The following is a 12,611-nucleotide window of genomic DNA, read 5'->3' as shown; positions in this document are numbered from 1 at the left end:
TTTGGAAAGTGATTTCCTTTGAAAGTAAATTCTGAAAAAGTAAATTATTTTTTGATATTTGGTAGTGTCATGAAAAATAAGTTAGAAAACACTTTTCAGTGTTTGGTCATATTATTGGAAATGAGTTGGAAAATAACTTATTAATGTTTTATTTTTTTTCAAATTTATTAAAATAATAAGGAACAAATCTTTCAAATTAAAAAGTTGAAGGGGAATGGAATTGAAAAAAAAATTCTAATTTCATAAATTATCTCAAATAAAATAAATAATAATCAAAATAATAGAGATCAAATCTAACAAATAAAAAATTAAAAGATGATGAAATTAAAATAATAATAATTACAATTTCATAAATTATTTTAAATAAAATAAGTAACAATCAAAAGAATGAGAATCAAATTTGATGGATAAAAAATTTCAATTTAAAAAATGATAAGAGAAAAGTAAATAACAATTATAAAAATAAGGACTAAAATTAATATAAAAATCAAATTAAATCAAATTTTAAGGGATGAATTTGAAAAAAAAAAGATTCAAACAAAATATATAGTACTCAAAAGTTTGAAAATCAAATTTGACATAATTAGTAAATAATATGATATTTTTAAATTTTTTTAAAACTTTTAGAAAGTATTTTTGATTTAAAATAAAAGAAAAACACTTTCTTAAATTTGTATTCAGAAACAACACATTGAATGGGCCACACAATGTGGGTTGGCCCGAGCCCAAAAGAGGTTAAAACAAAAATAAACATTTTGTGGCTGCTGGGATTCGAGCCCAGGTCTCCACGGCCACAACGTGGAATTCTTACCACTAAACTACAGCCACTTTATGCTCTTCATATTCGCTACATTATATATATATATATATATATCTTAAAAATACTGCTAGATTCATTTTGTTGCTCAACCTTAGCTATTAATTACTTTACACCACCGTGTCAAATTGTGAAACAGCTACGTATGCTGCTGGGGTAGATCTTTGGGAGTAAAACCAAATAATCTGATATTTAAGTGTGAGAAGCTTCTGTAACACCGAGGGGGCTACGGGCAATCTCTGAACGAGAACCACCAATTACTGTAGTAAATGCAAGGTGAGGTGAGGGTATGGTTTTCTGTAAAAGACTGGTGAAGTCTTCTGGAAAATAATGAACAAACATAAACAATGATATTTGGAATGAGAAACAAAGAGATTATAGTCCACAATAATACAGGATTTCCCTTCCCTAAGCTAACAAAAAAAAACAAAGGGAGCATATATTCTTTGGCTTCAATGTTGCCTTGTCTTCAATTCTTTCGAATATCTTTACCTTTTCAGACCGCCTTTTCAAGGCTTTGCTGCAAGAGTACAGTATGTTACTTCCTAATTTAACTTTGTTTTTTTTGTGTTGCAACAAGGTTAAAGCAATTTTTACTTCTTTCGCATATATTTTACAATCAAAAGTAGTACTTAATTCCCAAATAATCTGCCTCTCTACTTGCGTGGAGTTCAACGTCACATGCATTGTTGTTTTGATCTTAGTTACATCTATAGAAACTTGAATTATATCTTAAATTGAGCTGAAAATCGTTATGGACAATATTTATTTATTCATACACACATCAAAATCTATACATAACCAACTGTTCGACTAGGTGAGGAGGATTGTTTTATATATATATATAAGTTTAATTCTTCCTTTTTGAAGGCAGAAGTGCTAGCAAAATAAAAGGTGCTAATGAAACAAATTCTTGGGAATGGAAGTCGGCAAAAACTGGAAAAGGGTCACGGCCAGTAGATCATGGCAGCAACTTCGATGTTCCCCCATTTTCTTTTTGTTACATAGAATTGGCATGTTAATATGTGTATATACGTGTTTTATAATGTTAGAACTGTTTTTAGTAATGTCGAGGCATAATGCATCCAACGTGGATTCCGATTGGGTGCCTAAGTAGTGTACGCAAGTGGATTAGACAGACCAGGTTCTCTCAATTAGATTATAAAAATTCCAGCTGACCTAGCTAGAGCATGCATACTGTTGGCTTCTTGGAATCCCAATGGGCTTGCAATAGTTGGAAAGGAATTTGCATAATGTGATTTATATGCTGTTTCTTTATTTATACATAAAGAATCCAGTGTTGATTCAAATGATCATTTCCGCTAGTGTTTAAGGATTTCTTTTTTTGGGGTCAAGTCGAAAAGTAATGGAACTTAAAGTTCGTCCATGTTATTTCAAAGAAGAAAAGAAAAGAAAAGAGGGTGAAGCTTTGTACTTGAACATGGGGAATAGAAAAAAAAAAGACTAAAATAAAAATGAATAAGAAGACTGGAGAGGAGCAGGCTGGAAAAGTGTAGGAAATGAAGGGAAGGCAGCGACAAACTTGCCCATAATGTAATGTAAATCTCACATATTCCCGATCACCTTTTCCCGGCCCTAGGCTCACTTTTCTCTGGTGCTCTTGGATTACCTCCAGACCTCTTATTATTTGTTAATCAAGAAACATTATTATATTTAGCAGCACCAGAGACTTTAATTATTTCTGATCCCTCTACATGACAAATATATAAATTAATGAACATTAGGGTTTCATACTCATCAACGCTTCTGCTTCCTTCCATGGTTTAACACAATGGTTAATTATCAAATGGTAGCATTTTACAGGATTATAATAATCCCAGTTCTTTTCTAGCACTTTTTTAAAGGAAAGGATGGAAAAAAATGAGTCTTGTAAAAATAAAATTTTAAAAATATATTATTTTAATACATTTTAAAATTAAAAATACATTGAAAAACAATCCCTAGAACAATATTAAACATTTCATCTAATTCTACTATTACTGTATAATATTTATATCGCCTGCAAGAAAAGAAAGCACATTAAGATTAACTAAAGAATGAAAGCAAGCAAACCCTAGCTAGCTAATCATAGGTTTAATAAGCCCAGAAAGTATTAGCAAGGGGTTTTTCTTCAATGACTATGACTTACCATGATTTCTGTAACTAAAATTACACATATAAAAGCCCTCTACTTACATTGTCAGCAACAAAAATATATAACGAAGTCACTAATGCCTCAAGATCAGTCATGGTAAGAATCTCAATTCAAGCCACTTCATTCCTTCGTCTCTCTGCTCAAGCTAGCTAGCCTCGAGCAGATTTCAACAGGCCCAAAGCCCCCGCACTTACCAATATACCCCATCATTCATTCTATTTGTGTTACGAAACCTGTTATGTTTAGGTAAAAAAATAAAAGTTAACTTCGTAAAACTCGATGGATTAATTAATGATTTAACTCACAATCCAATTAACCTGTTTCACACTGAGTTTGATTTTTTAATATTTTTTTAAAAGTTAATATTATTTTAATAACATTATTTTAATTTAATTTAAGTTAATTTGTATAGTTTATAACTTCTAGGAAATGCAAATGTCGACGAGGACCCCTTCACCGCACGTCATTACCACCCTATAAAATTGCCGGAGCTGCATCTCTGTATTGAATCCCTTTCCCTCTTCTCAGTGGGATTAAAGGTTTACTCTTCATGTTTGTGGCAGACCCTCTTTTTCATTAGATATATGATTAATGAATAATCAAAAATAAAATTAATGACTATACATGCACTAAACAAAAGCTGCTATAGAATCTTAGTTTTTCTTGCCCAAGTTTTGCTATTACACAAGTGGGGAGAATAAATATTGCGAGTTTCAGGTTTGCCATTATTTCCCCCTACCTTTAGGACCTTTGCTTGCCTTTCTCCAAAACAAGGGCAGATTATGGTCAAGTAATAGAGTTCTTCAGTTATATAGTACCCTTTCTCATGATCGCTATGTATCCAGAGAGTGCAGAAACCTTCATCTAAATACGATTTTAGAGCAAAGTCAAGCTGCAAAATGTTTCTTCTTTAAAGTGACGAACAAGCTAGGGAAAACTCCGAGAGAGAAGAAAGACATGGTTTCTGATTTCTTTGATATGCATGCTACTTTGAAGTCGAGACCAGGAAGTGAAGAGAGAATATAACTGAGGAAAATAGATAAGTAAAGGTAAGCAAGGAGGTTTTCGTGGGTGATTCTTTCAGTAGAAAGTGAGAGGTTATGAAATCATCCCAGTTAATTTATTAGGCTTTTCTATGGATTTTCAAGTCTAAGAAGTTACATAATGGAGCGTGGAAATCTCAACCTCCAGCATCAGTTTCAAGAACAGTTTACAGGATATTATTCTTCTTTTTCATCACAACCTGCTGAATACAGTAAGGTTTCAAGCATCAGTGACTTGAACCCAGAAGCTGCAGGCATAATTTTGTAAGTATATTTCTCCCCTCGCGCGCGGTAGAATTCTACTCGTTATTCTGTTTCGATACTCTACGAAACACAGAGATATAAGCTTCTATATATATTTTATGGATTTTAATGAAATACATACATAGTAGTACTCAATCTTTGATAGAATCATTTTTTTAAATGATGGCTAGCTTCTTCCTCTACAAACTTGAGGCTTTCTCCTAGGTTTCATGCTGCAGCTTTTGATTTCTGGAATAGGGACTTGAAAAGGAAGAAATTAGGTAGTTCACTGAAAGTTAGGCAAGCTTCAACTTTATTTGCCAACTGGTTCACCTTATTAATCTTCGAAAGGCGCTTTCTCTGATATTGCAGTTAATTTTCTAGGGTTTGTGAGCATGCAGGAAATCAGAACCTAGGATGATGTTACTCAAAAAAGTATTTATCATAATCATTTTTTTCTCTAACATGATCATGCAGAAATATTAGCAGTAATACCCACAACAACTATCTAACTGACTGCATCCCGAATTCAAGTGTGTCTTTGCCACCTGTTTCCATGACTCAAGGATTGAGTTTCTGCCACGCATCTAGTTTCAACCAACAATCTGCAGCCGGTGAATTGCTTCTGGGAAAGACCAAAGAAGAGTTCCCAGACTCTTTTTGCAAGCTGAGTGACATGATGCACACTAGCTCTAATGTAGAGGAAACAGATTTTATGTCATCAAAATACGAACACCAAAATTCTCATGATCTAGGTGAAAATCAATGGTCTCCCAATAGCTTTTCTTCTCTTCAACATATTTTCTATTCTAATGCTCAAAATGCAGAAAATCTGCAGAATCTATCTGCTTGTAGAAGATATAATTTTAGCCATATCTTGCCAACTATCAATATCTCAAAGTCAGATTTGTGTTCTTCATTAGTATCAAGTTCTTTGGACTTGAACATACAAACCATGGATCTCTTATCAACAAGTACTTATGATGGTGACACCAGTTCTAGCCAGTCTTCAGAAAATACTCTCGATCATTTCATGCGAGAACTTAAAGATAGCCCTTCAAATAGCTACAACAATGTGGGTGTCTTCTCTACTTCATGATCTTATTAATTTCAGAGTTATGCCAATTGTGCCTTTACTAGTAATACCCCTTGCATCGTTACATTACTAATGACCTCATTTCCAAAGCTATTCAACTGAAAAAGGTCTTCTTTATTGTGAAGACATCAACATTTGAAGATGGATATGGGAGAAAAAAGAGACCTAGCAGTGTTTCTCAGTTAAATAACTTCCTTGCTGAAGCTAAGAAGAATCGGCCCGCGCCACCATCCTGCCCAACTTTGAAGGTGATGATTTAAAGCAGTAGTAATTTAACCTTGATCAATTCAGTTTCCATTATAAAATCTAGTTTAAATGTGGAATTGGGTTTTTAACTAGGTCAGGAAGGAGAAACTAGGGGACAGGATTGCAGCTCTTCAGAGGCTGGTGGCACCTTATGGCAAGGTAATAATCAAATATGAACCTAGCTTAATTATTCTCCTGCTAAGGAATGTCTTTAAAGAAATACATTACAATATCAATATGACAATGCTTTTTTCTTTGGCCACTTTGTAACTTGCAGACAGACACTGCCTCTGTATTGACAGAAGCAATTGGGTACATACAATTTCTGCATGACCAAGTGCAGGTGATTTATCCCTCTCCAAGTTTCAGTTCATAGTATAAACTTTCAAGCTGATAACATACTTCCTCTCTTAACTCAGCTTGATAAACTGTTGGAGTTTGTTCTTATTAATAACTTTATTTAGTCCTTGATGCCAACAGACAATGAGCGTACCGTATATGAAGTCATCAAACATCAAGCCAGCTAGAACGGCGCAAGCGGTAAGACACACTTCTCCTCTTAACTATACGTACCTTATTAGATCATAAATGGCATCTACTCTCCGTTGTACCAAAAATATCTAATCTTTTTTCAAAGGAAAGGGCTGTGAACCATTATAATTATTTGAATCTATTAATTTTTTATGTGATCATCAATCTATTTTTATCAGTGTTCAAGTGAGGAAGATGGGAAGGGACAACAAAAGAGAGATCTTAGAAGTAGAGGCTAATGCCTTGTGCCCCTATCTTGCGTATCGTTCTTTAACACTTGCGATGGCGACATCTAAAGATCCCCAAGGAAATAATTGAAGATGGAATATGAGAAGGAAGTTTGATGACTTCATGATGGGCTCAAGGCTGCAATAAAGAAAGGTTCTCCATGTGAAATGTTTAGTTTTAGCAATGCAAAATCTATGATTCATAAATGGAATGAACAAGTATTTCTTTTATCAGTTTGTTCCTCGTAAATCTGCTTCCCTTTCAACTAATTGGAAGCCTACCTTAGTTTGATATTATTTGTGAGTCAAGGACAAATGAATCTCTGAATATCTAAGTCATTCTTCAAGGGATTGATACCAAGCTTATTTGGTCTCAGAGGTCATGCTTGCCTAGCTTTTGTGTCAGACTGTTCTTCATAACAGAGCAAATGCTTAAAAGGAAATTGAAGTCTTACATAGTATAAACTGAGAAGGGATATTCTTTTCCCTTTGGTCACTCACAATAGACTGCTAATAGATGTTCAGATGTTTTTCCTTGATATTTTGTTTAGAGCAATAAAACACCAGGATTTATTGAAGATACATGCGTGTTAGAATGGAAAATTGGATCTTCACAAAACCTCTGATGGCTTTTTTATACATGTATTTATACATGACTTTGAACCAGAGAGCACGCAATGAAGTACTTCAAAACAGAAAATCACCTCAATACCGGTTATTTAAGCACCTCTCAGTATCCTGCCTTTCTTCTTCACCAGAACAGCTGCATCACAGGCAAATAATATTGAAAATTATATAGCCATTAAAATTCCAACGCTAAAAAAGAAGAACTTTTAGCAATGTATCAGTAATGTACCATCTTCTTCTTCTTCTTCTTCTTGTCAAGATAAGCGACGAGCTCTGCTTGTTGAGCAAGTGATTCCTCGAGAGCCTGAATAAACAAGAGTAATAGATACAAATGAGAAATCTAATTTACAGTTTTAATTTTTACTAGTTTTGCTTTCGTCACCATGCAATATTCATTTCCATGTGAAACTACCTTCTTAGTTGCCATAAGCTCCTGCTCCAGGCCATCAACACGGCTTAAAGCAGCACTCAGCATTTCCTCCTTTTCAGGTGGCATGGAAACGGGCTTAGCACTCAGAACACTAACTTTATCTTCCAATTCAGCCATGCGTTTCAAAACCGTCATGTAATCTGCGCTAGAGATGGCAGGTGACTGGTGTTCCAGGCTCTTAACCGCTGTGTCATCACAATAGACAGGACTTGAGTAGATGGTGGCATTAGTCATCTTCCTGGGAACATTGCGTGTCACTCTAATCATGGTGACAATGCCCGTAACCAAAGCCATGACACCAGTAAAAAGTGGCGAGCTGATTGCTTGGGGAGCCTTGCAAGCATCATACTGAGTATAGCAATCTGCTTTTGCTGTTTTGCAAATCATAGAAACTTGGAAAATGTCATTTGGATTTATAAGGGAAAGACAGATAGAGCTTGTAAGGCAAATTGTTCGACATTTAGCATACAGCTCGATGCCTTGATTCTCAGTTTACACGAGCCAAATTGTCGCCACTTTAATAATAAAAGTTCGGAAAAACCTCCATATCATGATTTCTTTCGAGAGGCATAAAATCTTTGTTTTTGGTTGAAGAATACCCTTTCATTTCCTTCATTATTTTAAAAAATAATGGTCACCTCGACATCATCCTTTCCTCTCAAAATAACCTAAGTTTACTTTTGTAGCGAAGTAAAATATTTCTCATAACTCCCCCAATTATTAGTATGTCATATTCAGTAAGCACAGAGTACACATACTGCAGAGGATCCATGGTTTGATGAGTAATCAAACTTGATTAAGAGACATGATGGTCAGCCAACCACAGACTTATTCTTTAATTTCTTGAAAATTCGAGAAACAGATAAAAATCTAAATGTAGTCAGTAACAGTTCCAGATTTCTCTATTTTTCCAGTGGGCTTGCGGATTAATTCGACAGTAAGTTCTCAGAAAGAAACAGGAAAACTACAAGTCATGAGAATCGTTCTTCTAATTTCGTACTCTCCTTAGGCTCAATTAGAATTCAGTCAGAAATCACCAGATTATATTTACGTAATTATATTAGTAAGTGAATATACCTTTTGAAAGAGCAAACATGCCATTGTCCACCTTTTTCCAACTTATATCCATAGATTTATCAACTACAAGGTCATAGTCCTCAAACTTGTACGCCTGCAAGTTGAATTTTCCGATAAAAGAAAACGTGGAAAGGAAAAGGCATTAGACCTGTCACTCACTTGGCAAAGAGAAATAAAGAACAACTGGCAGATCAGAAAACAAAAATCTCTTTACTAAACAAAAAGGTGTTTTGTGGAGCCTATATAGGGTAGCATAAATTCAGACCCTTTTTAGGCTAAAAGATTTACATGAATTTTGTTAGACTGACCTTTTCAGGAACAGGAGAGGATTGTGGATGCTCTGGAGCTGACTCCACCTTAGAAGAGTCAAGTCTCTGTCAATCAAATGGCAAGTAAGTGTAGGGTTTTGATATGAACTCTGAAAACTCAAGCCATTAAGAAAGGAAACAGCGCAGAGAAAAGAAACAATTTGGCTCCCTATACATGCCAAAAGAGGCATAACCAAAAGGGGAATGGAATGGGAAATGTATATTCAATACTAGACCTTTGAGCAGCTTAGGTCATCCTCACAGATTGTTTTTTCATCAGGATATTGAGTTCCGAATTTCTTTGCACATTTGTGATCGCCATTTTGAACCATCTGCAAGTCACTGAGTCAATTAAGAATACTAACTCAACAATAAACTAAATGAGATGATCGTTTCAACTGTAGTAAAGAGAAAACGTCACTAAAAGAATTGAATATCACCTTCAGAATCTCTGGGTCATTCCAAGGGCCTTTATCAGAACGCACACAGCCTCCTTTGTCAGCACATGTGCAAGTACCTCCAAGAAACTCTGGCAACTCACTGATACAAAAGCCATTCATTGTGATCGAAGGGGAGAAAAGGAAAATTTTAAAAAAAGGCTAGGAAAAAGAGTAAATACATTTGTGAAGACTAGAAGCCGAGATGAGAAAGATGGTTGCATAAGCAACAGATTATAAACTTACCTGGCATCAATTATCTCAAGCAACTTGCTCTGATACTTGTTCCCAAGAACCTGGTGAATTATATCTTTCATTAATCAAATACTTTCCCACATCAAACTGCAATTCAGAATAGAAATGTTGTGCACTTACATGGATCTTTGCTGTTGTCTTAGGGTCAAGGAAAGATTTAACGGTATTCCACAACATCCTGAATCCAGAACCGGCATTGATTATGAACATGCGGTTCAAGGTCTGTCAAGAAGCCAACAATTGACACCACATCACAGTTATTATGTCATTTGCACAGAAAATTTCTTGCTTGTTTTAAGACAAACACACTGGTTAGTACCTCGGGATAATTGTCGCCATCAATCTTCTGAAGGCGAGTAATGAGATCCCTAGCAGCTTTGGTGAAACTTTTGAGGCCCTGTGGGTATTAGTTCTGGGCGTGAGTAAATATTTCTTAGGTAATCATACATTGGTCTATAAAATACGGGAAGGGAAAGGAACACGTATTTGAAGATCACCCTAACACTTGTCTAGAACCCAACGACACCTTCCACAAAATGTGCTGAACTTCATACGAAAGATTCATGAAAAATACTTAATCATATTACTACACAGATGATAGAAAGTATTTGTTATACCCATATCAGTCATTATTGTTCAAACATACCACTCCTTGCACATCCAAGATGGTTGTACTCTGATCAATGTGCCTCTTTGCTGCTAGTGAACAAGCTGCAAACTTGACATCAAAAGTTCGCTCAAACTCCCGTACATGGTATTTGACATAGCGGTCCATGTTTGTGACTTGCATTAGCTTGGCAGGATCTGCTTTGCCTAATGACTCAATGTACACAGGTCTTCCTTCTTTATCTACTCCATGATGCCCTTGGGGATAATATTCCAAGACTTCATTGAGTTCCTGGAATTCAAACTCCTGAAAATAGGAAACAGAGAAAAACACGATGAGACTCGGCCAATGCTCTGTGTGGTGGATAACGGGATAAATGAAGATAATAAATGATCTTTTAAAGAACCGTTTCTATGATCAATACCTCCAGGACTGTGTCAGCACCAAATTCCTTCCTCCACTGAAGCATATCAGACCACATTTGCTTTGTTTTCTCGATATCAAATTTCCTGGCCTTCAAGAATCTACATTATTGGAGGATAAGTCTATAGATTAATCAAGTATTTATGTACTGATCCTATAAAAAAAAATTGTGTATTTAATGGTTGAGAATAAAATCTAAAATTAAAGATTCAATCAGATCATTGAACATGGAACCAGAAAAGGAATAACCTGAGCATCATATGATAATCATCATGCTTTGATGGAAGCAATTCCTCCAATATCAGCACTTGACGGAAAGCATCAACAGCCTTTAGTTCCTCAGCATCGTGCACATCCTCAATTTCAACAGACATGACTTTGCTACTTCGGCGACTCTTTCTTGTCAAAGAATGCCTGAATTTGTTGGAGGCACTGATTGCTTTCTTTTTTAGTGACTCAATTCTATTCTTCCTCTCATCCCCAGAATGTTCCATATCTGGTACTGCAAATACATAGCAACCACAACTAACAAGACGCATCAGAATATCAAAGCATGAAATTGTCCTCCTCTCGTAGCAAGGAAAATATCCACTTTAGCTGTATACGACAGAAAATGATATTTAAAGTCATAACATAAAGAAATTTGTTAAATCAGTTAATACATGACAACAATGCACAAGGAACAGCACTCGTTAAATTAAAAAAAGAAGAAATCCTGATCCATAGATCGATGACAGCCATTTCTTCTTCACCAGAGTTTCAGTAGCATTAATATTGCCAATATTCACACAAGAATTGATACACACACACACATGTATATGTACATGTATATATGCATGCATGCATGAATATTTATGTATGAATGAGTAATGCTAATTTTACAGAAAGTTCTTCTCGGAATCACTTTATGAAAAATCCCATGCATTGAATGAGTGGATATCGTAAGTGAAGGCTGAAATTTGTTGGAAAGTAATTTCATTATGAATAGTAGACAAGAACACTTTGAAATGTAAGATTGAATGAGGTAGCTAACCTGGGTTGGGAGTCAAAGGTGCACAAACTGCTGCTGTCATTGGTGTGAGGAATGTGCTTTTACATAAAAAAACGATGCCGCAACCAAACGAAAGCCTTAGCCTAATTAATGCCTGCATTTCACCATCATAACCAACTTATAACATAAAACAAGAAAGAACAAAAAACAAGATCACAAACACAAAACAAACAATATCCTTCCTTTCAACAAAATGAAAAATGAAGATTGGAAGAGAGGGGGTACCTCCGCAAAGGGTGAGTGAAATTGCGAGAAAGGGCTACAAATAGAAAGAAAGAAAAAATAATTCGGGGAGATTTTGGCGGGGAGAGCTAGAGACAGCGAGGAGCACACGACGCGGGGAGAGTAGACAAATACTATATTGGCATTTGTTGTTTAAGGTCAATTTTTTTAATGATAAATGCTGATATTCTTGTTGTTGTTGTTGCTGTTAATATGTTGTTCTTGACCATTTCTTCTAAGCCATAGATAGCAAGTGGGTCTGTTTTTTTTTTAGCTAGCTGTTCTTTGCCAAGACAAGAATAGATTTTTGGGGAGAGAGTGGAATTCCACCACTTTGTTTCCATAACAGAAAATTGAATATTACGCCCAAACAGCACTCTTAACCGTCACATTTCCTTAAAAAATCCAAAAAATATCAGTACTTCCTCTGGACAGACAGCTTCAGGAAGTGACACTTGTTTCTTGCTGCGTTGCAATAAGCAAACTACACTCAAGCTGGCTTTTTATTACAACTGGGGTAACTTCAAGGCATCATTTCCCCTTCAAAATCTATTGCCATCACAACATTTGATGACATTACCAGAGAAGTCAAAACAGAGTTAAAGAAGCACTCACGCAAAAATCTTTCAGACAGATTGATTTGAGCTAACCCATCTTACAATTAGTGCTAAGAATCCTTTTGACACTCGTCGTCGTCGTCATCCATGCTTTTACATTTCAGTGATGATTTGAGAACCCTCGGAATTCAGCACTGCTGCTTCACTGGGCTGTTAACAGTGATACCATCCGTACCCAGAGAGGAGCAGTTGTTATGAT

General features: G+C 35.5%; 2 protein-coding genes and 1 non-coding gene across 6 annotated transcripts; 1 reads left to right on the top strand and 2 right to left on the bottom strand.

Annotated features, from left to right (window-relative positions):
• Nucleotides 1-756: 756 nt before the first annotated feature.
• On the bottom strand, nt 757-828 carry TRNAH-GUG (transfer RNA histidin (anticodon GUG)). Its single transcript has one exon. It is a non-coding gene; the product is annotated as a tRNA-His (tRNA).
• Nucleotides 829-3,496: 2,668 nt separating this feature from the next.
• LOC133694129 (transcription factor bHLH110-like) lies at nt 3,497-6,589 on the top strand. Of its 3 annotated transcripts, none has more exons than XM_062115579.1 (8): nt 3,497-4,021; nt 4,121-4,279; nt 4,736-5,333; nt 5,480-5,602; nt 5,694-5,759; nt 5,878-5,943; nt 6,081-6,140; nt 6,311-6,589. In XM_062115579.1, the coding sequence occupies exons 2-8, from the start codon at nt 4,137-4,139 to the stop codon at nt 6,368-6,370; spliced, it is 1,116 nt and encodes a 371-aa protein (XP_061971563.1). In that variant the 5' UTR covers nt 3,497-4,021; nt 4,121-4,136; the 3' UTR covers nt 6,371-6,589. The 3 variants fall into 3 exon arrangements, with proteins under 3 accessions (XP_061971563.1, XP_061971564.1, XP_061971562.1); XM_062115580.1 differs by having other exon boundaries at nt 3,497-4,279; nt 4,736-5,013; nt 5,086-5,333; XM_062115578.1 differs by having other exon boundaries at nt 3,497-4,279.
• A 201-nt stretch (nt 6,590-6,790) lies between these two features.
• Nucleotides 6,791-12,611, bottom strand: LOC133694128 (phosphatidylinositol/phosphatidylcholine transfer protein SFH12-like). 2 transcript variants are annotated; one of them, XM_062115575.1, is made up of 15 exons: nt 11,799-12,611; nt 11,556-11,667; nt 10,772-11,024; nt 10,524-10,623; nt 10,139-10,405; nt 9,812-9,889; nt 9,613-9,714; nt 9,484-9,533; nt 9,241-9,340; nt 9,037-9,132; nt 8,801-8,866; nt 8,493-8,586; nt 7,398-7,786; nt 7,215-7,289; nt 6,791-7,121 (listed from the first exon to the last, which is right to left on the bottom strand). In XM_062115575.1, exons 2-15 carry the CDS (start codon nt 11,593-11,595, stop codon nt 7,110-7,112), a joined length of 1,722 nt encoding a protein of 573 aa, XP_061971559.1. In that variant the 5' UTR covers nt 11,596-11,667; nt 11,799-12,611; the 3' UTR covers nt 6,791-7,109. The 2 variants fall into 2 exon arrangements, with proteins under 2 accessions (XP_061971559.1, XP_061971560.1); XM_062115576.1 differs by having other exon boundaries at nt 12,411-12,611.

The sequence above is a fragment of the Populus nigra genome, chromosome 5, assembly GCF_951802175.1.
Source record: "Populus nigra chromosome 5, ddPopNigr1.1, whole genome shotgun sequence".
In the NCBI taxonomy this organism is placed as follows: domain Eukaryota; kingdom Viridiplantae; phylum Streptophyta; class Magnoliopsida; order Malpighiales; family Salicaceae; genus Populus; species Populus nigra.
This window is presented reverse-complemented; position numbering and strand designations above follow the sequence as displayed.